Source organism: Marmota marmota, unplaced genomic scaffold (assembly GCF_001458135.2).
Source record: "Marmota marmota marmota unplaced genomic scaffold, marMar, whole genome shotgun sequence".
NCBI lineage: Eukaryota > Metazoa > Chordata > Mammalia > Rodentia > Sciuridae > Marmota > Marmota marmota.
The window spans coordinates 24,186,135-24,212,320 of NW_026000185.1; the positions used below are offsets into that span (position 1 = coordinate 24,186,135).

The 26,186-nt window shown below is 51.6% G+C and overlaps 1 protein-coding gene across 1 annotated transcript in view; it reads right to left on the reverse strand.

Moving 5' to 3' along the window:
* Auts2 (activator of transcription and developmental regulator AUTS2) overlaps positions 1–26,186 on the reverse strand; it is a 1,115,816-nt gene that overhangs the window by 274,545 nt on the left and 815,085 nt on the right. Inside the window, 1 exon segment of the mRNA XM_048790082.1 lies at positions 23,169–23,198. Within this exon segment, the coding sequence (XP_048646039.1) occupies positions 23,169–23,198 (30 nt within the window).

The window sequence follows — 26,186 nt, forward strand, 5'->3', positions numbered from 1 at the left end:
CTCCCCACACCTGCCAGGGACATGCTACCATTAAATTTCACTAAACCTGCTTCAGTACGTGCCCATCCCATCCAGCCAACTCACTATACACCCCAGTCCATCTATTTTTCAATTGCTTCAAAGAAAAAAAATCCAAACATAAAATGAAATCAGCCCCATTAAAGAAGTATTTAAAGAACATTCTCAAATACACTGTTTTGAGAAAGGCTGGCACATGAAACAGGTAAAATGTAAGCCTCTCTGGGTGATGCCAAGTCAGAGTCAGGCCCTGGTGCCCGACGACACTAACCCTGCTGGCTCCAGTAGCCAGGCAGATGGGCCCCAGACAAGATGCAGGAAGGGTGTGCCCCAGGCCCACCATATCCTTGAGACGTGCCCTGGGAAACCCAGCCCACCACACTTCAGCTCCTGCTGCTGAGAGGAGTCCACACCAAGCAGCAGCATCCCTGGCCCCGGTAGGACGTGCTCTCTACACGGAAGTTGCTGCCATGACAGCCATTAGCATCATCAGGGGTATCATTACCGCCTCCGAACCTGAGAGAGAAGGATGTGCAGGTAAGGGGAGTGTGGTGGAACCTGGGGTGGACACACAGTGATGCAATCCTCGTCCGCGCCCATGGCCACCCTCAGTAACCTTGCCAGGCCTGTCCTCCTTCTCTCACAGGGCTGTCAAAGGCTCAAGGCAGAGTCAGTACAGACATCCTGGACACACACCTCCGCAGTGGCCAGTGACCCTGCTTTGGAAGGGCTGCTGCAGGAGCCCAGGAGCTCTGGATCCCTGGCAGCTACCACACACGCGCAGGCTGATCCTCCCCTCACACTGCTGCCACCACCCTCCTGAAGAAAACCCCTTCTTTTACCCGCTTCCCTTCCCAGGCCCAGGGCACTAGAGCCAGGTGCACGCTCCCCAGCACCACCCCACTCCACGTGCTGTCCCTCTGCAGGGCGGACACGCAGGACAGTGGCTCAGCACCGCCACTTGCCGCCTCCTGTGGCTGGGACCCCTCAGACACGGTTTGGAGGCCACTCCTTCCGGGATGCCCTGGAGCCTCCAGGGCCCTCTGCACATACTCCTAGGGAAGCGGAGAGAAGATGCAGTAGCAGGGAAGGAGGCAGGCTGCGAGCCTCCTGCTGAGGCACCATCCCCCTCCGGACCACGTGGAGAACTGCTGCCTCTCCTGCTGTGAGAGCGAGTCCAGGAACCAACACCCGCAGGGCCTGGCCCTGGAGCAGCTCTGTCAGGCAGGTGCCCCGCGCTTCCTGCAGTGCTTACTTTTCAGTTGTCAAGGCTGCACTCAAGGTTGAGAAGCGAAGAGAGCACACCAAGGGCTGCATGCCCACCCTTTGACTTAGTTGGCCACTTCCCTGAAGCTGCACTGGGGCTCATGCACCTCACACCCAAGGGACATCCCCAGGAAGGCATTCCAGTCCTCTGTCCATCACCTCGGCTCCTGGGCTCTGCTCTTATGATTTGAGTTGTGCAGGTAATTAGGCCCAGGTGATTGGGCTTTGTATTTTGCAAAACAAACAGTGCCTTGTCTGAGTTTGGACTTACGTTCCACTCTAGGATAGCGCCCAAAGTAACAGAGAACACTGATAAGGTGTCTTCTCTGGGTACAGCAGCCTGGAGGGTTAGGAGAGCAGGGGACTCAGCCTGACCCTGGTCGCCCTCAGCTCAGCTATGCTCTGCTGATATGGGCTGGGAGCATGGGAGCCCACTAAGGCAGCTCGGCAGACACAAGCTCTGGAAGGCCCAGGGGAGAGACACCCCGCCCCCCACTAAGCAAACGCCCTCCCAGCGTTTCTCCCGGCTGCTTGTTCCAGCGTCTCCCTAAGTGTGTCCCTCATTTCACGAATGGTCAGGGGATGTCCTTTCCTACCACTTAGGCAAGGACAGGAGGCCTCTTCCTCCAGCCTCAGGACAGGAATCTGCTGTGCTCCTCCCCTCAGTTTCCAGAAGGGGCTCCCACAGTGGCCCCGAGGTGAAGAAGCTCCTTAGCAAACCCCTACGGCCTTCTTGGGTTGGGCCTGTTCCTGAGGGGAAAGTTCAGAAGAAGGGCAAAGGAATAGGTTGCCCAGCTGCCTGGGGACATCAACAAAGCCTTGGAGGGAGGGGAAGCCACCTCCTCTTTCCTTCTTCACCCTAAAACAACCACTTCCTGCTTACGGAGCAAGAGAGCAGTTCACCTCCTGGCAAAGGCCGGATGCGTGGCAGCCACCCAGCAACCTGAGGAGACCTTGAATCCTGAGCAGACGAGGCGCGAGCGTGAGAGGACCCAGTCTCTCAGCTAACAGGAGGCTGGGGACGTGGGGTGGGGGATCCCTCAGACCCGAGAGACCTTGCTGGGGATCTCAGAAACGCCAGGTGGGGTGGGGACTGAGCCTTGGTGCGCTGCTCAGCGTGTGATGGAGGCTGATCCCCTCCTGACATCCTGACAGATGTGTGATCTGGAATCTCAGTAGTGTGGCAGGTTAAATCATTTGAGGCAGAGGACATCATTTCACTGTGAGCCGAAGCGCTGCTGTGGGCCACTCTGCCTGGGAGCGGCAGCTTGGCGCCCTGCCCCTGTGGGTTTGGGAGAGGGGTGCTCAGGGAGGCACCAACCTGGGGGAGCATGGGCTCACGGCTGGCATTTATTAAGCAGCAGCTCTGGAAGGGACGGGCACGGCCAGCCTGTGTTCACACTCTCCTGGACGTGGGGAGAGGGCTCTTGGAAACCAAGCAAGGGCAGCAAGGCCAGCGGTGCCCAGCAGATCTCCCCACCTCCCACCCCCCACCCCAGGAGAAAACAGAAAGCTCAGCTCCAGAGAGTGATCTGGAAGGTTCTGAAGGGACTTTTCATCGCCAATGAAAGGTTAAATCACATTCAGTAAAACTGGAGTCCAGCATACTTAACTGCAGCCGGGTCCTTTACAGCCACACCTCTGCTTCTCCTTGCCACCGTCCCTGTTCACAGGCAGCGCACCGCCACACCTCAGTGGCTGCCAGAACAGATGGGCTGAGGCAGTGTCCTGTCCCCAGGAACGGGAACCTCTCTCCACTGCGTCCCCACCACACTAGTCATAGACAAAGGAAATAAAACGCTGCCGTGTGGTTTTGTGACCAAGCCATCCCTGCTTAGGCCCGAGGGGCTGTCCACCCCAAAGAGAGCACAAGCCTGAGGTGAGGACACAGAAGAGAAATCACTGCCATCAACAACGGACTTCTTCTGGTGGTGCCGAGGACGGAGCCCAGGGCCTCCCTGTGCAGGGCAGGAACCCAACCCCTGGCTGCACCAGCAGTCGCCTAACATCGTAAACAAGGCCACCGTGCCCCTCCCAGGGCACAGGCAGTCACTGCCCTGAGAAAACAATCCCGGTAGATGGCCCAGTGGTCTGCTGGTACAGAGGAGACCCAGACCGGATCTGCAGCAGGGGTAGCCTCAGCAGCGGTCCTGGCAGGTTCTCTGTGCCGCGTGGCCTGCAGCGAGGGGAGAGCCACAGGGTCACACTCACTGCCACGTGCACACACTCTTAGAGGTGGCCTCTGAAGCAGGCTGGGACATCAACAAGCCTGACTTAGCCCCTGTGGGGGTGGCTGGGCCATTTCTTGAACTCCCCCTTCACCTGAGCAGCCTCTGTCCCAGAGCCAGGCAGCAGGGAGCCAGGCGCAGGGGGAGCAGGGTGGTGGCAGGGGGAGTAGGTGTAGGGGCCTCAGCAAATCCCACGTCACACTCCAGGGCCCACCAGCTGACATGTGCAGCCAGGTGTGACCAGGTTAAAAGCCGCCATCCAGGGTGGCTGCAACTGGGAGGAGAGGGTGAGAGTGTGTGTGTATGTACGTGTGCGTGTGCGTGTGTGTGTGCACACACATGCAAACAGGACCCGTTCAGCCACAGAGAACACAGCAAGGTGGGTGGCAGCCAGGCTCGGTGCTCACCCCTGTGGTGGGGACCCGCCTCCTGGAGCCAGCTCCCTGCAGAGGCATGTGCCTGGGACCTGCCTTCAGTGCAGCCCGGCCTGGCTGCAGTGCCTGCCCCTTCAGTGCTGTCTGCTCTGTGTGGTCTGGAACTCCGGCTAAGGCTGCTGTCTCCGAACACTTTACAGTAAGTGGGCATTAATTAATGCTAAATGACAACAGAATTTCTCCCAAATTACACATGACACTCCCATTAAGAGCAGACGTGAGCATGTGGATAGACGTTATCTCAGTGAGGACCATGAGAATTTACAAGGGTTCGCCAGCCTACGAAGTAAACTCTCTCAAGTCAGAGTTCTCTTCAACTAAAACAAGAATAAAAGCTTTTAGGAGTGATTGTTAATTATAACCAGTTAGCCAGACCATGTGACTCTGAGACGAGGTTAGGACTGGGTAAGTGGCTGAGGACACCAGAGCAGAAGCCAGCCTGGTGTGGCGTCTGCTGGGAGGGAAATGAGGGCTATTCTTGGAGCACCGAGGTGTGCACAGAGGCTTGAGCATGCAGGTGTGCATCTTGCGCTCAGCAGTCTGGAGCAGGCCCTGGGGTCACACCAGCTGTGCACCTAGGACTCTGAGGTGTAGGGGATGGGGTGACCCACAGCTCACATGACTGGGCAGTGGCACAGCTGTCCCCAAATAGGTGTCTCCACCTAAAGCGTGTGGCTTCTCCCTGTAAACTGTATCTTTGCTAGGTGAACTGGGGAAGCTCTACGGGTTCTTCTGGAAGCACAGATCCCTGAGCCTTTCTGGAAGCTTCTCCCCTGGAATCTCTGCATAGCACCCAGGTGTCAGTGGCAGGGGAGTGCTGGGAGCCCCGCAGTTCTACTTACCCACCTGAGGGGTCCTTAGCCTTCCTTCTACTCTGCTGGCCACTAGGACCAGGCAGAGGCACCTTGCTTTTGTGACCTGATATACCTGGGACCTGAGCTATCAGGAACAGCATGGTCCGAGCAAGGCCAACAGGAATGGGATGAAGCCACATGTTTAGATGCTTCTTCTCCCCCACCCGCCCAGGGCCTGGAAATATGGAGATCTGCTGAGCCTGGTGGCATAGCCTGTGACTTCAGTGACTCAGGGGGCAGAGGCAAGAGGATCCGAGTTTGAGGCCAGCCTCAGGAACTTAGTGAGATCCTGTTTCAAAAATGACAAGTAAGGGCTGGGACTGGGGCTCAGTGGCAGACGCTCACCTAGCATGTGTGAGGCACTGGGTTCAATCCTCAGCACCACATACAAATAAAATAATGGTAATGCGTCCACCTACAACTAAAAAATAAATATAAAAAATGAAAAGTCAAAAGGGTGAGGATGAAGCTCACTGGTGAAGTGCCCTTGGGTTCAGGCCCCAGTACCAAACAAGCCAACAACATATGTGTACATTACCACAGGCTGAGTGCATGTTCATGTGCAATGCTCAGGACCAGAGGCATTCTGGGTTTGGGATTTTGTTAAGACTTGGGCATGCCTGTACACACAGAATGAGATTTCTTGGGCAGGGGGCCCAAGATCGACCCAAGACTCATTTAATGTTTCCTGTGCCCCTGACACACACCCTCCACCCCATCTGACTCAGTGCTTTCAGTGTGGCTGGGTTTTGACCGGACCAATTACACGGTGGGTGTGGGGATTTCTACTGTGGGGCCATTTCCTCACTCAAAATGCTCGTGTCTGGAGCGTGCTGGACCTTGAGTTAGGGATGTCGAACCCTGTGGCCCGAGCTTCCTTGACACCTGCTCTGGCTCCTGGAACCAGGCAGACCAGCGCCAAGACCAAAGGCTGTTCCTTAGTAGATCCTGAACACCCGCCGCAACAAGCCAGGAGAGCGCGTGGGTGTTCACCCAGCGTGACTGACGTGGGGCGTGAGGACACAGAAGGGACCTGGACTCACGGACCTGCTCCAGGCTGTGGGACATGGTGGCCCCCAGCACCTCCCATGTTTCAGACTGTGTGAGGGGCCCGGCAGGTCCTTTGGGCCACAGGAAGTAAGGAGGGTTTTCTGGGGCTAAGGATTGAAAGCAGGGGCACTCTCCACTGAGTACGTCTGGCCCTTTTCATTTATATTTGAGGTGGGGGTTTCTCAGTTGCCTGGGCTGCCCTTGAGCTTCGATCCTCCTGAGGGAGGCGGGAATTCCTGGTGTGTCGTCTAGAGAGGCTCAGCGTCCACACTGAGCAGTCGGTGGGAGCGCTGGGAGTTTAAACTAGCCCGTAGGTCCCCTCCCTCCTCAGCAGACGCCAGAGATGGCAGGAGTCAGGAAGCCAAGGACGACCGTCAGGTGTGACAGATGTCAGACCGTGTCACTTCCACAGAAGAGGCAGACACACACTCAGACACTGGCCTGGCACACTGAGGGGTCTGGCGTCCACATGTCTGTGGCAGCCACTATCCCTGCCTTCCCAGCAGTCACATCCACTGCTTCTTTCTCGCTCACAAAACTCTAAGAACATGACACCAACTCCCAGAGGACAATCAAGAGCGAGCAGGAAAACCTGGCCCCCTCCGTGTTCTAACCAGACATTTGCTTTTCCTTCTCCCATGAACCTAGGCAGGGACGACGGCCACCAAGGGGGTGCTTAAGACACTGATGTGGGACTCCTGGTCTACCTCACAGTGTTCCTAAGGACGGTGGTGTCACCTTAAAAAATGGTCTTTGCAGATGAGACTCAGGTAAGGATGCTGAATTAGCTGGAAAGGCCCTAAATGCCACAGAAACGTCCTTAGAGAGATATGCCAACCAGGGGAAGGCAGAGACTGGAGTGGTGCTGCCACAAGCCAAGGAACAAGGTGGCCACCAGCAGCTGCACAGGCAAGGGACACATTCTCTTCCAGGGCCCTTGGGGCGCGCAGCTCCGCGGATACCTTGATTTTGGCCCAGTGAAACTGATGGGGAATTTCTGGCTTTCAGAACTGTGAGAAAATAAATTCCATTGTTTCAAGCCACCAAGTTTGTGGTGATTTGTTACAGCAGCCACGGGAAACTGATACATGGCTAAAGCCACAGGAGGAATTCCATTACTTCCACGGAACACCTCCCTGTAGTCTAGAAGGTAGAACTCACAAAGGACTGATATTGCTCCTACTTATAACATGAGACGTTTACTAGAAAGCATGGTTTCTGGGGCTTCACAGATCCTGGCAAGTCCCCCAACATCACTCTCCCCAACCTCTTCTCTTTCAGACAGCAAGCCTACCACTAAAATCTTCACCACCATCTCCCTGGCAGGGTAGACAGGCGAGAGTGGGTGCCCCCACAGGCAGATGCATACTGAAGAACGGTTAGGAGGGGAAACGTGCACCTGTGCTTTGCCCCAATACAAAAGTACAGCGTCCAGCTAGACAGAGTCCAAGTAAAGAGCCAGCCAGGTGCAGTGGGCACACTTGTGATCCAGGGACTCAGGAGGCTGAGGCAGGAGGACCACAAGTCTGAGGCCTCTACAGTTAAGTTAGAACTTGTCTCAAAATAAAAAATAAAAAGGTCTTGGGATGTGGCTTAGCGGTAGAGAGCACCTGGGTCCAACCCCTGGTACTGCAAATAAATAAGAGAAAGATAAATAAATACCTGCACAAACACCAGGAATGGACATTACACAAGGTTGCTGTGTTGACTGGTACAGCTGTAGACCCCGCTCATGCCCACAAGGTAACTGTCTCTGCTGCACAGATGGCTGCTGGTCTCCCAGGCGCTAACGTGGAACTCTGGTCACTCCTGCACCATCCATGTGCCAGCTCTCTGGCTTCCCGCAGCCAAGGTCCTGCAAGCCCTGCTGCCCGCATGCCCCTCTCTTGGTATCTGGCTGAGGGCAGCACCAGGACTCACCCAGTCGGCCCAACTCCAAACCCGAGTCGCCTAGACTCTTGCCTCTGCCCTCATACCCCGGTGCCCACAGACCATGCCCCTCCTCCAGAGTGCCTCCCAAACCTGACCCTCCCTCACAGGGCTTGGGCCACGACCCTCGCACCTGTCTGCTGTGGCTGCTTCCCCCAACACCTGGCCCCAGCTTCCCTCCCTCCCTCCCCTCCTCCACATCACTGCCTGGGTTCCCTTCCACATGTCAGCTCTGGTGCCTCGCCTCTACCCCAGGTCCTCAGGGGCTGATCCTGGGTCGAGTCCTAGATCCCAGGTCTGTGTGCCACTGTGTGCCACCCAGTCTCTCCCCACGGCCTGAGCTCTGCCCCGTGCTGCAGCTGTCCTCCGCTTCCCTCCACACGGGAGCCTCTCACCACTCCTCGCTCTTTGCGCACGATCTTCCTGTGGCCTGTCATCTGCACCTTCCTGGCTTAACCAGTGCGCATCCCCTCCGGGTGTCCCAATGGGTCCTCACTCAGATCCGACTCCCCGACGGGACGGTCCTGCGCTTTGCATTTGGAGGCTGTTTCCCAGAATCAGCCTCCACGCTGGTGCCTTGTAACTCATCGAGGCGCCCCCAGCTTCAGTCCCACTGCAGGACTGCGACCTTTCCCTCCCTGTTCCCAGGACAGTGCTCAGCAGCACAGAGGGGGCCAAGCCTGCAGCGGAAGGAGCTACTCCTTTCCAGCCTGAGGACAGGCATTTCCGCAAGGCTGCCCGCTGCAGTTGAAGAAGGACGGTGCTGGACACAAATTAGGTGCTCTGGGATGGCTACGATCCCTTTGGAAAAGTAGGTTTCATTTTGTACCCTGATAAGTAATTTACTAATTGGCATCCCAGTGACTTAAAAGGCCTCTGTGTCTCTCAAGGTGGCTGCCTCGTACAGTGGGGAGCAGCCCATCATCGACTGCAGCTAAAATATTAATGAGCTCCGTCTATTCTAAGTTTGCGTACACATGAACTCTCCCTTTATAAAATCCTGTGCCTGCTATAGCTCTCACAGCCCAAGTAAGGTAGAGCCAACCTGTGAACTGGACTTAAAACACTCTGAATATTTAGGCGACTGCTAAGTATAGCTGGAAGTATTCCTATACCAGACCTGCAATCCCTTTCAAAGTGCTAACTTTGGGTGACCAAGATGGTTGCTACGGCTGACAAGAAGTTGGGCCTGGAAGAGCCTCGTGGAGACAGAAGGAGGGTCAGGTTGAGCTTTGCAGAGCATCCTGCGGTTTGCCCGGCCCGGGCCTTCTGCTGGTTAGGGCTCTGGCACCTCGTAGAGTCGCCCTCCAGAACAGCACTCTTGGACCACAGTGAGCACAGCCATCAGGCCTGAACACCCACAGATTCCCTGGAGAACCTCCCCCAGAACCCAGCTGGGTCTTGGCCAACTGAAGCCCCTCCTCGGATCTTGGGGCCCGCGGAGGAAAAGGAGAGCCTGTCTCTTTTCTGCTGGTGGAAGATAATTTCCACCCAAAGGAGAAACCACATCTCAGAGCGAACCAGTTTGAAGTGGCAGGAAGAAGCTGCAAAGATGAGTGAGGAGGGCCCTTGGCCCCTGCTCAGTGCTTCTGAGGCCGTGCTGGGTATCAAGGTCGTCCTGATGGCCTGTGGATTTTAAAGTTTATTTGAATTTAAAAGGCCTACACATTTCCTTACCTATCGGACTGAGTTTGATCTATGTTATTAGAAAAATCGTCTTTTAAAAAGCAGCCCTAACGTAAACACAGCCAGGGCTGTTTTAAATGGCCCGATGGTCCATAAAGGCCTTCCTGGCGTCCACCACGAGCAGTCACATCCGTTTTACATAGTGACAGTGGGCTTACGAAGCCCTGTCTAATGAGTAATTGCTTGGTACTTGATTCTGGGAGACACTCTTGAGTTTTTTCAGCGTCCACTCTTCTTAAGTAGGCCAGCCTGCAGTCATCCTAGGCTCAGGATGGGGTGAGAGGACAAGTGCCACCTCACTTAAGTAAAGCGGATCATCTGCATGTGTGGTCCTGTTGTCCCCGGAGAACGTGTTGCTTTAAATTATTGCTGCATTCTAAACAGACTATCTGAGAGGGATAATGACTGCTGGATGACTGGATCGATACTCCGTTCTTATCCTTTACTACTTGAGTGATTGGATCTAAGGCCAGAGGAGAAACTCAGGTCAATCCTTGGAACCTACTATAATCTAGCAGGCAAGATCAATGTGTGTGCTTGTGAGCCCGCAAGGGGACTGGGGCCAGGGAACACAAATCTTAGTGTGCTAACTTAATTTTACATTTCTCAATGAGAAGAGCCATGCTTGTCTATGGCTCCTCTGCAGCATGTTAAAAACTGCCCTGCAGGTACAGGCCGAACTCACTTTAAGTACCGTTTATCGAGTAAGTTGAATTACGGCCCCACCTTCTACACAGCCACTGGTAAGAACAGCTTGTCCTCTCTGTCCAGGAGGGGTAACATCCTAAGCTTGGAAGAGAGGGACACAAGGGGTCAAGGCTGTGAGCCGAGGTGTTTCTGGGAGGACAAAAAGTAATGTCCACACCGAGGCATGTGTGTGCACCCAGCACCCAGTACTCAGCACCATGGATTCTGTGCTCATTTCACTCTGTCTGGCAGGCTGCAGACCCTGGCCCACATCCCACTCACAGACCGGAGGAAACCTTAAACTGTCCTTTCAAAGATCTCATGGTTCAACCTAAGTTCATGTTCAAGTCTTTTCCAATAAGATTAACAAAGGCTGCAAAACAAAATAAAAGAAAGCATTTTACTGCTTTGTCTTAACCTTTCAAATTAAATGCCTTTCAAGTACCTTAGAAGCACCATTTGCATGCAGGTGATGTGCTAACTGCAAATGGGACTTATTACTTAATTAAAGCTCATCACAGAACATCTTTTCTGAGCAATATTTTGTTGGATGTTAGAGGAGTTACAACTGAAAGTGATAAAATACTCTTTAAATATTTCCTTTTATTTCAACATGTTCCCATTCTCCCTAGTCTTTTCCTACCTGTGCTCAGGCTTCTTTGGAACGTGGCATGAGGGAGTGCCTTGTTCAGTGGCTGACAGCACTGCCTGGCACCCCCTTGGTAGCAGGGTTTAGCCTGGCTCTGCCTCTAGCCAGGTGAGGACTTGGGCACGCTGCCTGTGCCTCGGTGGCTGGGCTCCTCCTCTGTGGAATGAAGATCATCTGTCTACTGTTAGGGTTGCAGCGCAGATTAAACGAGTCAATGTAGGTAAAGTATTGTGTTATTTAAGTTGGAACTGTTTTTACCCCTGGATAGCAGGATCACTAGGAACCTCAACAGCTCTGGAGTCAGAGACCCATTTCTTCCAGCATTTTGATATAAGTTATGAAACCTCCTGGACCCTCCTTCTGCTTATAAGTAAAATGGAAGTAATCATGCCCCCCTCGCTAAGTCAGTGTGAGGACAAGGTGATGTATGAAGCGCCGTGCTGAACACTGGTCCTCGGGCTCATGAGAGTAGCAGGCTCGGCCCAGCCGCAGAGAGGGACACGTCTATCGGCTCAGAATGCCTGCTTCCTTCTTTAGTCAGTCACAGGTCAACAGGAACAATGCCCTGTCCAGGCCTGGCAGGGACCTCCGCTTCCCTAGCTCTCCCTGGAGGAGAAGTCATCCCCATCTATCCTGGGGGCTGAAGCTCAGGAGAAGGCACACTGCAGGGCCACTGTAAGAGCTGGTCACCTGCCAGTGACCAGGGCCTAGAGGCGCACACCTGGAGCCCCTCCTCAGTCGTTCCCTGGCTCTTTTCTCAGGGCAAGAGAAGGGTAGCTCCTGTTAGGCCACGCCCCCACCCCCAGCACCTCTGAGCAGGAAGGCAGAGCCCTGGGGCCCATCACAGTCCCTGCCTGAAGCACACACTGCAGCCGGGAACTTGCCTGAGAAGCCAGTAAAATTTTAATGCACTCTGTAGTGCGGTCATGTCACACTCGGTTATGGCAAATAATCCCAGATGCCTGCAGAGGTAAAATGGAGCTGTAATGTGCTTGCCTCCTAACCCGAGCTGACAGCAATGATGTACGACTACCATTAGCGGAAAATATCACTTCAACTAACCCATGATCCAGCTCCGCTCAGGGTCACATTATCCATGAGGAACAAATTACACTCCCAAAGTAAATACAAATTTTCTACACAAAATGGGTACAAAAAAAAGAAGGAAGGGGCTCTCCGTTCCCTTTGCCAGCACACTGCTGAGTGACACAGATGATAAAAGACAGGACAAATCATTGGCTGACAGAGTGCGGTGCCGTAATCAGCTCAGCCAGCACGCACTCCAGCCGATAAACACTATATTCTCCCCTTAGTGGCAAATACATAATCTTTAACATGGACATGGCTGCTTCGGATGTTTACTGCCACTTGGGCTACAGGGACACTCCATGTAGCATTTGCTGCCAGACAGGAAAGGCTGTGGCCTGGATGGACCAGAGACCCTCTGCGAGAGTGCAAGTCAGCATCTGGGGCAGACCAGAGGGCTCCAGAGGGAGAACGGGGACCAGGAGAGCAAAACCACCTCGGGGTGCAGTCAGGAGTCACGGGGACACTTGTGTGCTGGCCACAGAAGGGAGACAACCTGGAGAGGGGCACAGAGAGGCAAGGTGCCCTGGACCGGAAGCTCATAAATTCCTGTTGTGGCTCAGCTCTCTGCAGACCACCTGGGTGATGAAGGCAGGTCCTCTTCTGTTCTGGGACTTAAGATAATGGGCCAATTTGCGGGTACGGCATCAATATTTTCAGGGCACTTACTCTATGTCAGGTACATGCTAGGTGTGGGAACCTATGATTCCATAAAACATTGGTGTTGGGGCTGGGGTATTAGAGTGCTTGCCTAGCATGTGTGAGGCACTGGGTTTGATCCTCAGCACCACATTAAAAAAATAAAAATAAAAATAAAGATACTGTGTCAACCCACAACTAAAAAGTAAATGTTTAAAAAAAATTGATGTTTGATCATATACACACACACATGCACACATATGTGTACACTTAAAAAGACTGAATCCCATGACCAAATATGCCTGAAGTTTAGGCAACCGTTGGTGTGGCCTGTATCCCCAGTTAATTATGGTGGCCTACAAGGCTGACTCTGCCACTCACATGTAAGAGTCAAAATATATACAGTCTATATTCTGGGGTGCGGATATAAGCCAAGTGAGGTGGTGCACACCCATGGTCCCAGTCACTCTGGAGGCTCAGGCAGAAGGACACCCAAGCCCAGGAATTCAAGGTCAGCATGCGCAACATAATGAGATCCCTACCTCAAAACCAAAACCAAAACAACCCCCCAAATGCTCTACAAACACACACGTGCACACGCGTGTGCGCACACACACACACACATACACAATCCTTGTATATGGCTTTTCCCTTCTGGCCTTGAATAATTACTTTCCAGATTAAAAAAAAGTCACACTTTAGGAAGGCCTGTCCATCTAAGTTCTTAGTGGACCAACTAAATTTACTCAGTGATTCCTGTGGAGCCGCCATGTCTGGATTTTTAGAAGCTAGTGGGTCTGTTTGGGAGGGTGGGTCAGAGTGGGAGATAGTGTTGGTTCCCAGAGGCCCGGGGGTGTGCCCCAGCTTGCCCTGACCTGGGAGCCGACAATTGGGAGGCTCTGGGCCTGGACTCCTGGGGCACTGTTCCCTTCTCAGTTTCATCAATGAAACTTCCCTTTCTTCATCTGCAAGATGGCGACAGCTGCTTTAGAAGGCAGAGTCCTTTTGCAGATGCTGCTGTAGGAGACATTACAGACAGATCCCACGATCAGTGTTGGGACAGGCTGCCTAAGACAACGTGTACAGCAGTGTTTCCAGTGACATGGTGTTCCTCAACGTGGAGTGGTCTTTATTTATTATTATCGACCCTGACCTCATTTTTCTACTGCCACAAGAAATTGGTAGCATCTAAATCCCTAAAAGTTCCAGAAAGCAATGGGGCCCAAACCAAGCCCCTGGGCACAGCAACCATCCATCCCAGGGTCCTGGGCAGTCTTACTTACTTACTTATATCAGTCTTACTTCAAACACTCCCCTCCTCTGCCTCCAAAACATGCATGTGCCTCACAGACACAAGGGACATTTGGGACAACAGTGGAGGAAGCTGCTTCTGGCCACGTTCAGGTAACTGCAGGTGTCCAGCCGGTCCACAGCCAGCACTTCTGAACAAGACAGAGACAATCCCCATGATGTCCAGAGACGGCCCACTTTACCTGCCCAGACGTAACACTGCTTTTTTAAAAGTCCACTCATCACCAAATTTGGGGACTTTTAAGGTGTAGAGTTTGGCTAATTAACAATGTATCCTAACACTAGGTTTCACTCTCTTTATCACACTGAACGGCCCAGGCACGACAGTGAAATGTGCAACTATCTTGCCTTCTAGAAGTTGCCAAGAGGCATTGGCTGAGACAACCCCATGCACACAGTTCTCATGGGTGTGACCAGAAAGAAATTCTGTGTCTTCTTGGAGCACAGCATGCTCCCCAGCCCTGGTACAGAATAAGAAAGACTTCTGGCACCAAAAGGCAGACTAGCCCTGCCAGGCCATGTGTCCAGGCGACAGCAGCCTAGATGCCTCCGCGCTCTGGCAGCCCGTGGCTCCGGGTGCACTGTGCGGGGTTGATGGCCCTCATCCCCCGAGGCCTCTTGGCTTGGCCACCTTCCCTTCAGTAAGCCAGGAAGCCCATGGCGATTGCGCATCCTAAGGGAAGGCAGCAGGACTTCCTTACTGACCTCAGATGGCTGCAGAATTCCTCTACAGGACAAATAATGCTCACTGCTTGTCTCATTAGTTCTCGAGACACTGTGACACCTAGATCTTCACCAGTTCCCATGCATTCCCAGATACCTGCAGCAGATGAGGGACGGAGAGGAAACCAGTTGCTCTGCTGCCTATGATATGCCCAGCTGCCACAGGCCACAGGCACAGTCAAGCCACTGCTGCGCTCACGAAAGTTCATCTGCAGATACTTGGAAACGCCAAGCGAGTGGACCTGTGTGACCAATTGGATGAATCAACAAGCAGGTGAGGGTTCAGACGTCAGGCCCAGGTACGAGTCCCCTCCTTGGTACAGAGTCTGCACAGATGTGCCCACATCTGTCTACTGTGCTTACTCTCTCTTAGGAATTCAAGAGAGATGAAATTTAGCAAAGGGAAAAATAACTACAAAATAATTTCCCTCTGGGTTCTGTCATGCTTTGGGGGTATACAGCTATATGGAAAAATCAGGATATTCAGTCCCTGTGAATGAACATCAAACAGCTATGTTGAAAAAACAGGACTCGTGTCATCTGTCACTGAGGCTAGGTCACTGAGTTCAGCCTCATTTACGGATGACAATACCAAGACAGGGTACCTTTAGGTAACTTGCCTGAGGCCACAAAGCTGTTGAGGAGGAGTTAGAAACAGATCTTTTGAAGGAAAGATCTCCCATGTTCTTGGATACGCAGAATTAATATTGTCAAAATGGCCATACTACTAAAAGTGCTAATGCAATTTCTATTACAATTCCAATGATTTTCGTCATGGAAATAGAGAAGTCAGTAATGAAATTCATTTGGAAAAATAAGAGGCTCAGAACAGCAATAGAAGAAAACTGATGCAGGAGGCACTGCAGTACCAGACCTTGAATATTCTACAGCGCTAGTGACAAAAGTGCACGGTACTGACACCAAACAGACATGGAGACGGCGGGACAGAGTAGAAGACGCAGAGACACCCATATGAATACAGTCATCTCACACTAGACAGAGGCACCAAAAACACACTGGAGAAAAATTAGCCTCTTCAACAAATGGTGCCGGAAGAACTGGAAACCCACGTGTTGTAGATTGAGACTGAACCCCTGTACCTCACCCTGCACATGACTCAACTCAAAGTGGATCAAGGACATAGGCCTTAGACCAGAGACAATGCACCTACTAGAAGAAAATGCAGGCCCACCATGTTGGCTTAGGAGCTGACGTCCTCAACAAGACTCCTAAAACGCAAGAAGTAAAGTCAAGAATCAATAAATGGGCTGGTATCAAACTAAAAAGCTTCTTCACAGCAAAACAAAGAGTCAAGAATGTGAACAGAGAGCCTACAGAATGGGAGAAAATCTTTACCACCTGCACCTCAGACAGAGCATTAATCTCCAGGAGATTAATGATTTGATATGTTATATAGATACATATCAAAAAACTTAACATCAAAAAAAGAAAAAAAAATAACCCAACTATTAAATGGACAAAGGAATTAAACAGGCACTTCACAGAAGAAGAAATACGAGTGGTCAAAAAATATATGAAAAAATGTTAAACATCTCTAGCAATTAGAGAAATGCAAATTAAAACTCCACTGAGATTCCATCTTACTCCAGTCAGAACGGCAACTATTAAGAATACAAGCAACAATAAATGGTGGCAAGATTGTGGGGAAAGAGGTTCACTTATACATTTCACTTATACATGCAAATTGATGCAACCACTCTGGAAAGCAGTATGGAGATTCCTTAGGAAACTTGGAAAGGAACCACCATTTGACCCAGCTATCCCACTCCTCGGTTTATACTCAAGGGACTTAAAATCTGCATATTATAGTGATGCAGACACATTAATGCTTTTAGCAGCTCAATTCACAATACCCAAGCTTTCCTACAACAGAAGAATGGGTAAAGAAATTGTGGTACATATACACAGTGGGATATTACTCAGCCATAAAGAAGAATGAAATTATGGCATTAGCCAGTAAATGGATGGAACTGGAGAATATCATGCTAAGTGAAATAAGCTAATAAGCCAATCTCAAAAAAAAAAAAAGCTGAATATTTTCTTTGATATGTGTATGCTAACCCACACAAGGGAGGGTAGATTAGAAGTTCACTGGATTAGATAAAGGGCTATGAAGGGAAAGGAGGAGGGGATGGGAATTGGAAAGGCAGTAGAATGAATCAGACATAACTTTCCTATGTTCACATATGAATACATGGTCAGTGTAACTCCATATCCTGTACAATCATGAGAATGGGATCCTATTAGAAGAGGTTATACTCCCTGTATGTACAATATGTTAAAATATACTCTACTGTCATGCATATCTAAAAACAACAAATAATAAGGCACAGGTTTTCTGCTTATCTCCACCCTACCTACTATGAGAAACAGAGCACCTGCCCTGGCTCTGTCCTTTCCTCTCAGCATTCATTCCAAGAAATACAAGTTTAGCTGAAGATGTCTGACAAATTTTCAGTAATTCTTAAGTTTTTATTTTGTTGATCTACATTTAATAAAAAATACGTACATTTGTAATATGCTTTTTTCCTCATAATTGATATGATAGGAATTGACAGATTGTTGTATGTACACTTCAAGTATGAGTGAAGCAATTTTTAGTTGGGCCTGAAAACACTTAAATTTCGTAAGATTCGGGATTTAAAATGATTTGCAGTGGAAATTTAATCCAAGGATGGTATCAATAGGCATTTTGGAGGATATGTTGTAATTAAGCCAGCTGGAAATATGATGATCTTGGAGGAACAATGACATATCAAGCTAACCCAGATGAAGCTCTGGAGGGGAAGAGAGTGTGAGCGGGGACACCACGAAGACAGGCATCTATGATGGGGAGTGCCTGGAGCTCGGCCTACAGCAGTGGGAAAACCAGGGAATTTAAAATGGCATGGAAATGTTTTATGAGAAAGGGGAACTATAGAAGAAACGTGGAAGCCTCCGCAAGAGAAGACCCGCTCACTGGGCAGGGAAACAGACCCCGAGGGGCGCGAGGTGCTGGGGTCTAGTCCAGGCTCGCCCAGCCCCTCCCACCGGAGATGAGCACCCGGAGGCAACTGGGAGTTCAGCAAGCATGGAGCCCTGGGGACAGAAAGCCCAGCACCCAACCCCTGCTCTTTCCCTGGGTGGTGCCTGTTTGCTTTGCTACTGTGAAATTTGAAAGGGTGAAGAAGATTCCATTCCAGCTGCAAAACAGGGCAGCGCCTCTCCATTGCCTCCTGACCAGAATCCAGAATCCATCTTATTTCTTTTTTTTTTTAAATTTTTTATTGTTGGCTGTTCAAAACATTACATAGTTCTTGATATATCATATTTCACACTTTGATTCACGTGGGTTATGAGCTCCCATTTTTACCCCATATACAGATTGCAGAATCACATCAGTTACACATCCATTGATTTACATATTGCCATACTAGTGTCTGTTGTGTTCTGCTGCCTTTCCTATCCTCTACTATCCCCCCTCCCCTCCCCTCCCCTCCCCTCTTCTCTCTCTGCCCCCTCTACTGAGGGGAAGGGGAAAAATAATACAAGGGGGACAAATGAATGTCAGCAGAATCCATCTTATTTCAAAAACCAGGCACTGGGGCGCCTCAAGCAACCGCCAGGGCGGCCGGGCTTCTGGAATGTTGCTGAGGGCGCACAAGCTTCCTGGTGTGAACCGTGACAGGCAGGGGTGGGCCTCTTCCATTGTAAGCAAAGCCACGTCTCCAGTCTGAAGGCTCAGCCCTTCCTGAGTCCTCCTGGCCAAGGAGGTGTGGGCTGAGCGGGGGAGAAGTGCTGGCCTCTCCGCTGCTTTCTTAGGAGCTGCCATCTCCCCACACAAGTGAACACAACATGCAAAACCCACAGAGCTGAACATGGATCAAAATATGAGGTCGTGCAAAAAGTGTGCGCCTGCGTGGGAGGGAGAGTGGATGTGGGGACTCCGAGGTTCTCCTTTCACAGCAGGCAGCGTCCCAGTGGCTGTCCAGGGGCCAGGCGCAGGAGCCCAGCCGCCTCCCTGCCATGTGCATAGGGCTGTTAGCCAAGGGGAACTGCAGTCAGGAGGCAGGTGGAAAAGGAGGACAGTCCATTTCCGTGAGGCTGTTTGCTGTACTGCGTGCTCGCAGGTTCACACCAGCCACCTAAGGCAGGGGCCCGCCAGGTGCCCGCAGAGGCGCACACCTGACCACTCTGCAGCCTCCCAGGCTTTCTGGTAAGCAGGAGAAGTTTCAAGAGCACTAAAAATGGGGAAAGAAAAATGTTTCTTTTGGGGGTGGGGTGGGGTTGTGGCTCAGTAGTAGAGCGCTTGCCTCGCATGTGTGAGGCCCTGGGTTCGATTCTCAGCACCACATAAAATAAATAAATAAAATAAAGGTATTAAAAATGCTTAAAAAAAAGAAAAATATTTCTTTTTGGCATTTGTTTTAAGTCGTGGGTCTCAGACCCAGTTGTGCGCCAAATACAACCTAGGAGGCATTTGTGTGGGGCACTGGGGCTCCAAGGGCCTCACACACGCAAGGCAGGCCTCCACCACTCAGCTTCCCAGTGCCCACCTAGGATGCCCAGCCCCACTTGGGAGCCCTGACTCAGAACCTCCGCCTGTTGACCCAGCAGCTCTGGCATCTGGGAAGAGCTGCTGAGGGGACACGGAAGGCTTCAGACCATCCTGCTGTCCTTCCAGACGGCACGCTGCCCTCAGCTCCAGGTTACGCTCAGAGCAAAGCCTTATGTTTGAATAAGGGGCTTCAAAAACACTGCTTGGGGACCCTTCAAAGTGCAATAACACTCCCATCAGCTGTCCCAGGAGAAACGCCATCCGAGACAGGAGCTGACCTCAGGTTCGGGTGGGACACTCTGTCAGGTTCCCTGAGGAGCCAGAGCTTCCAAGGAGATGGCAGTTTCCTCCTTTCCCAGGCGGTTCCCTCTCCACCTCCCATGTGGGACTCAGGCCAGCTAACGCTTACCGGGCACTTACGGTCAGGGCTGGGCCAGGAGGCTCCATTTAATTGTCACAGAACACGGGTGGAGCTGGTGTCCTCCCCTCAGCAGATGAGAAGGCCAGGTTGCCCACGGCCATCAGGCAGAAAGGGGCAGTCAGAGACAAGCCCAGGCCATGGCACCCGGGCAATACGCCTTCCCTTCTGCGGTCACATGGCACAGTTGGGGTTACTTTCCATGTCTGCATTAACCTCATAACCAATGGGTGCTGCTTAGCACCCAGGCTGCTGCTGTGGGTGGAGACCATGAGGAAACAAAGGGAAACACAGGCCAAATACGTGGAATCCGCACGCTGCCTCTTTGTTTTCCTGGTGCCGAGTTCACTTTGAGTGGGGGTTGGAATGAATAATTGCTTAATTCGGGTGATTAAGGTGCCAAGTGCTGCCTCTCTTTCTCTAACTGCAAGAGAACAACCCCTCGTTGGAGATGGAGAGCTCGCAGTCTTCTCTGATTCCCCACCCAGGTTCTGCTCAGCACCAGTGTCCTCAGGCTCTCAACAATAATGTGAAACGCGTTCACGTGCTGGGGACGGCTGGGCAGACGCCACCCAGGGTCTCAAAGCCTTCTCTGCGCACAGCCTGCTTCCTGCATTTAGGGAGCGCGCTCCTCTTCAGCCCCTTTCCCAGTCACTGCCACATTAATTAGTAAGGTATCATTTTATAAATTACATCTTCATATCAGAGGAAAGCAGAGTTTATCTTAATTCAGGCGGCTGTGTGAAATACAGTCCCCTGATTTTAGACGCCAGTTCGCAGATCCCTGTGGAGTAGGGGGATGACAGTTTCTTCTGGAGAGAGTTCCCAGTGGGTCCCCACGAGGCTCACTGTTGCCTCCAACAGCATTCCTGGTGGGCTCCCTGCAGGGGTCTCAGGACACGGAGGGCATCTGCGGTCCTCCCAGCCGTACAAGACAGCTGCCCTGGGAGCTCTGGGGCTCCAAGGTGCATGGCCAAGGGCCTGCCACACAGGAGGCCGACAGGGCCAGGCTCTGGCGGAGATAATTTTGGGAGGACGGGGTTCAAGGTAGTAATAAACCCAGACCATTTTAGTCCAAAAGGAGAAGGCTGACCCTCTCAACTACCCCAGGGCCGAGGAGGCCCGGCTCAATGACAGAGACTTGATTGTTCCTGCCAGGAACCTCCAGGAGAAGGCATGTGGCAGGGCAGGGACCCATGCAGAGTGCCTGTTGTGGCGTGGCTTTCAGTTAAGACCTGCAGGAGCACCTCGCGCAAAGGAGGCACAGCATGCACAGGGGGTGGGGACACCCCCGAGGCCCTTGTCTTCTCTGTAAGCATCTGTTTTTCTAAAAATATCTATTTTTCAGTTGTAGATGGACAACAATACCTTCATTTCATCTTTACGTGGTGCTGAGGATCGAACCCAGGGCCTCGTGCGTGCCAGGTGAGCGCTCCACCCCTGTGGTCACCTGTTAGTTTTCCTTACTGCCCTGTAGTCCTCTAAGCTGAGTGGGGGGGTGCTGCCTTCCCACCGCCCCCTCACTTGGACCTTTGCTTCTTACTGCACTCAGGAGAGCCGGCGACGGCTCGGGAATCCAGGTGACAGCCAAGGCCTACCCAGCATACAGGAAGGCCCGTGGCCCCCAGCTCCCTGTGACAGCCACAAGTAACTTAATTCTAGAAATTACCAGAGCTAGGTGACCACCTCTGTGATCGTCGACCTTGGGGAGGCCTAGGCACTGGCACTGGAAGAGCTTCCCGGGGGACCTGAGGATGCAGCCAAGACCGCGACGGCAGAGCCAGACTCAGGAGCGCACTGCAGCACCCTCCCACCTCCACTGCTGACCTCGATGCCCCTGGAATCCACGTTTCCTTCCTGAGAAGGAAGTCTGCCTTGTCAAACCCTGCGTGAGGCCCATTTACTTGGAGAAGTGCCAGACCTGGGAAGTGAGAGCCCCACCACCCACAGATTTCCTGGAATGGCCAGAAGGTTCCCGTCCTCTCTGGGTGCCAGCAACATCTGACAGAGCTAGACAATAACTGCCACGTGTGAACGTGACTGGTGGCTCAGTGGGCACTGACCACACTGGGAATGCTGAAGCATTATTGCTGTTCACTCATCCCTGGCACCCACTACACACTGGCTGCCTGAGACACCAGGGGTCCTACTTCCAAGGAGCTGAGACTCGCAGGGGCTGGAGGGAGGAAGTTCCTACTTGTCAGTTAAACAAAAGAATAACCCACAGCCCCTTCCAGAGTGTACTCTCCCTGTCATCCAACAGCCCATTACCATGTCACAGAACAGCGCACCCTTCCATAGGTCACTTTGTTTAAAGTGACATGGATAATGCACATGTCAGCAAGCTGACAGTCCTGGCCGTCCTTCAGAGATAAAAACCTCCAGGCGAGAGCCTGTTCTTATCTGGGGGACATGCATTGGTCTATCATCCAAGTCAGGCAGAACATGATTTCTCCAGAGAGCACTTTTTTCATTTCCTGATTTTAAGGAAATCAAATAAGCACCATTTGTCTTCATCTGAATATGCTTGACCTGCTCAAATGATGATGTCTCGCATTTTATAACAGGCTACATATGCTGAATTCAAATTAACGACAGTGCAGAACAAGAGCCTTTGGATCTCTCCTGGAGACTGGCACAGAGAAGAAGGGAAAATTCCTGGGCTGGACGCAGAGAGCTCAATAAATGCAACTGCAGGATTCTGAGTAAAATCTGCAAGAACTTAGGAGCTCAGAGTCAGAGAAGGAACTGTATTGTTTGAGGTTTTTTGGGCGGGGAGTGTACTAGGACTTGAACCCAGGGGTGCTTAACCACTTAGCCATATCCCCAGCTCTTTTTATATTTTNCGGCGGGCGGGGGGCAGGACCGTTCCTCCTTTTGGGCCAAGCATTATAGAAAACGTGATGCTCAAGTAACTTTGTTAAAAACATAAAACAGCAATAAAAACTCAGAGGAGTTTGGTTGGCAGATTGGGATAGGGAGAAAGAGAGAACAAGTACATAACCACTTTGTTTCAGGCAGCAGAAAGCTCACTTTACCAGGTTGTGGTCCAATCTTCTGGAAGCTCAAATACTGAGCTTCTCTTCTGGATCCATGCTGATCTGGACACACAGAGGCTGCACCTGCTGGAAGAACTGCCCTCCCCCGGCCATCCACCCACAGAAGACAGCAGCTCCCACCTGTCCACCCCAACCCCCATGGGATGTCTGGACACACTGCCCTTGACATTTCTGTTAGGAAGGCCACACATACAGAAAACCGGAGGAGGCAAACAGGCCAGTAAGAGCAAGGCAGAAAATGGCTTCACAGCTAGCAAGTTCAATGTTGCCACCATGGATTCTAACAGGATTTCTTTAAAAATGTGCTGGGTCTCTAGTAGCCTTCCATAAAGTGAACAGTGTCACGTGTGTCACATGCAGGCAATGTTAAGGAGCTTGTTTTAAACAGTGGGTCTCACAAGCTACACGTGTTGCCTCTTACAGGAGGTCACTGTGAACGATGCCCATCTCAGGAGGGAACAGGTGCTCTCAGCAAGAAGCTGGCACCCCACCCACGGCTGCCTGAAGGAGCACTAAGGTGCTCATGGCCTGTTGGGTACTATGCCCACGGCGGGCGGGGGGTGGGGGTCTTACCTTCTCTTCCTGGTCACTGTCACTGTCACACTGAAAACGAAGAGAAGAGAATAAAGGTTAGTGCAATGACTATGCTTTTGCTTTTGCTATTTCTGCTCCTGAAAAGGGCAAGACAAGTAAAGGAAATAGGAAATATATTGTGAGCTGCAGTTTCTTCAGCCCAAGGGTGAGGGAACAGGACCAGAGGTGGAACGCTGTCCTGTTGAGGCCACCTGACGCCTGTACCTCGGGGCTCCCTCACATTCAGGGCAGCAGGTGCTGGTCCCACCGTGAGCCCCTCCACAGCACAGCTCAGCAGACGGGGCTCCCAGTAGGAGCCAGCCCGGCCACGGATGGAGGAAATGTGATTCCTAAATGGGATCTGAGCAAAATCAATTTCATGACAGACTTTCTACCTTCAACTTCGGGATTCTCCTGGTGCTTTTCTAAAGGAAAGGAGGTAAATCTCTGGACACTGCCTTTTCAATATTGAAGGAAACAGAATATAAGGGGCAAGGCTCCATTTGTGACCCCTGAGAACAGAAGGAACACTCCCTGCAGAAAACATGCCATGGAAGGGCAAGGTGACAAACCCACAGCCTGGGCAGGGAACCACCAGGGGCACAGACCACACCAAGCCCAACAAGTCTCAAATTCCAACTGTGAAGCTGGCTGTGGGGCAGCCAGAGAAGGACAGTTAACTCAAGCTTTGGGTTCCCCATTGCGAGTCAAGGAAAAAGAACACCTCTTTTTAAATATCAAAAGAGTTATGTAAATCAATACTGGATTTTAAAAAGGGGAGTGTGTTTTGTTAGAGAAAATGCTCAGCAGATATATATATCCATTCACTCACTCAACAGCCACTGAGAAAATAATGCTATGCATTGTGAGAGCATTACCCAAGACGGTGGATGCCCTCAGCTAGGCGCAGTTTAGCAGGGCTGTGGCATGCTCAGAGCGCACTCCATCAAGAGGGCTCTTGGCATGGGGTGGGGTAGAGGAGAGAGGATGCACAGGGGGGAACTAGGTCACCCCATGCTAAGAGTCATCTCCACTGAATACCGGTTGTCACCCAGTAATCACTGCCACCTAGGAGGGCCTGGCGTGGGAGAGGGAGGAACAGATGGTGGAGCCATCCTGAAGGAGAACCAGCAGCACTCAATGACACATGGAGATGGGAGGCCAGCACCAGGGCTGGTGTAGGGTGACACCAAGGTTTTCAGTGTGGCCACCTGGACATGGGCGTTGACAGAGGTATGGACAGAAATGGGAAGCGGCTGTGCTGTCGAGTGGCCACTGCCGGGTACACCCACAGCCACTTGTAACTCCCTTTCCCTAGTCCTGACCCTCTGAGGTGGAAAACGTAGGTATTCTTTTTCTCCTTTCATAATGGAATATTACTCAGCAATAAAAGAGAATAAAATCATGGCATTTGCAAGAAGACAATGCTAAGTGAAGTTAGCCAATCCCAAAAAACCAAATGCTGAATGTTTCCTTTGATATAAGGAGGCTGATTCATAGTGGGGTAGGGAGCGGGAGCAAGGGAGGAATAGACGAACTCTAGATAGGGCAGAGGGGTGGGAGGGGAAGGGAGGGGGCATGGGGTAATTAATGATGGTGGAATGTGATGATCATTACTATCTAAAGTACAGGTATGAAGACACGAATTGGTGTGAATACACCGTGTGTACAACCAGAGATATGAAAAATTACACTTTATATGTGTAATAAGAATTATAATGCATTTCGATGTCATATATAAATTTAAAAAAATGAGATTTGAAGTCTGCTGAGAATTCTAGAAAAAGATCTTCTCTTCTCAATGCAAAGAAAAAGGTAGGAACCATCTGCAACTTGCCTTTCAACATGACTGTGTGAGATGTGATGTCCAGATCCACAGCAGCCATCTTTCAAAATTGTGGCAAAAAGCCTAAGTACACAAGCTGGATGTTGCAAGGGAACGGAAGGCGGAGAGCGGAGCCACTGAACCCCTCAGAGCAGCTGCCTCTGGATGTTTTCGTTCAGAAAACAGTAAGTGATCTTATTACTTAGGCCACTGTTGGAGCATCTTCAATGGAAGGTGATGTAAGAGCCCACTCCAAGTGGACAGTTTGGTGACTACTTCCTCTTTTCACACCAGCACTCCACCCAAGAGGAGTTGAGGACTTGCACTGTGATCTTACAGACTGGAGGGCTGGGACGTGTCTTCCCCCTCCTCTCAGCTCCTGAGCGCCACAGGATCATTAACTATCAGTGACCACGGTTCGACCAAGGACAACCACACCCCTCCAGCCCTCTTCCAGCTTCAGATGACCTTAAGCCATGCTCTTTAGCCTGATGAGGGATTTTTCTACTACAATAAGTCAAATGAGCTGAGGAAGAAAATGGGCGAAATGAAGCCTCCAAAGGCCCCAACCAACAGATGGTTGAGGACAGTGGTGTTCTCCTCGCAGTGTACCTCCCCTTGCCTTTAATCGAGCCCTCCTGGAGGCCCCTCAGTCCTGGGCACGTTTTCAGGAGTGGCAAGGCATGGTGCAGGAGGTGAGGAGGAGAGGAGCTCTTTGCCAGGCGGGGCTCCTTCTCCAGATGCTCAGTCTCCTCGGGAGGTGATCAGGGACAGCCGAGGGCCGCGAGGGCCGCGAGGGCCGTGGCAGAGCATTTGCCCACACCCCTGAGGCTCTGTGCGCATGAGGGAGAAGTGCTGGGGAGCCTGGGAGAGAACCGATGCCTGCCCCCGTCCCAACAGCAGGATGTCCCTGGGAATGGTTATTTCTATCAAAGTGTTAAGCTTCCTGCTTTCCAACAGTCCAGTTCTAATTTCAAGGTCCACTTAATTCTGCATCAAGTAATTACTGATATACCCAGAAGCACCTTGTCTCCAGAGCTAAGCATATGGTGAAGAACTGAGACCTACTGGTATCCATTATGGAAGCAGCACGGATGCCAAGCCGATTAAAAATGCTCAGGCTCCCCACACAACACGCGGGTGAGTGACAGCTCCTCGGCGGGCCAGCAGTGGAGTCTGCCAAGACTGTCTCC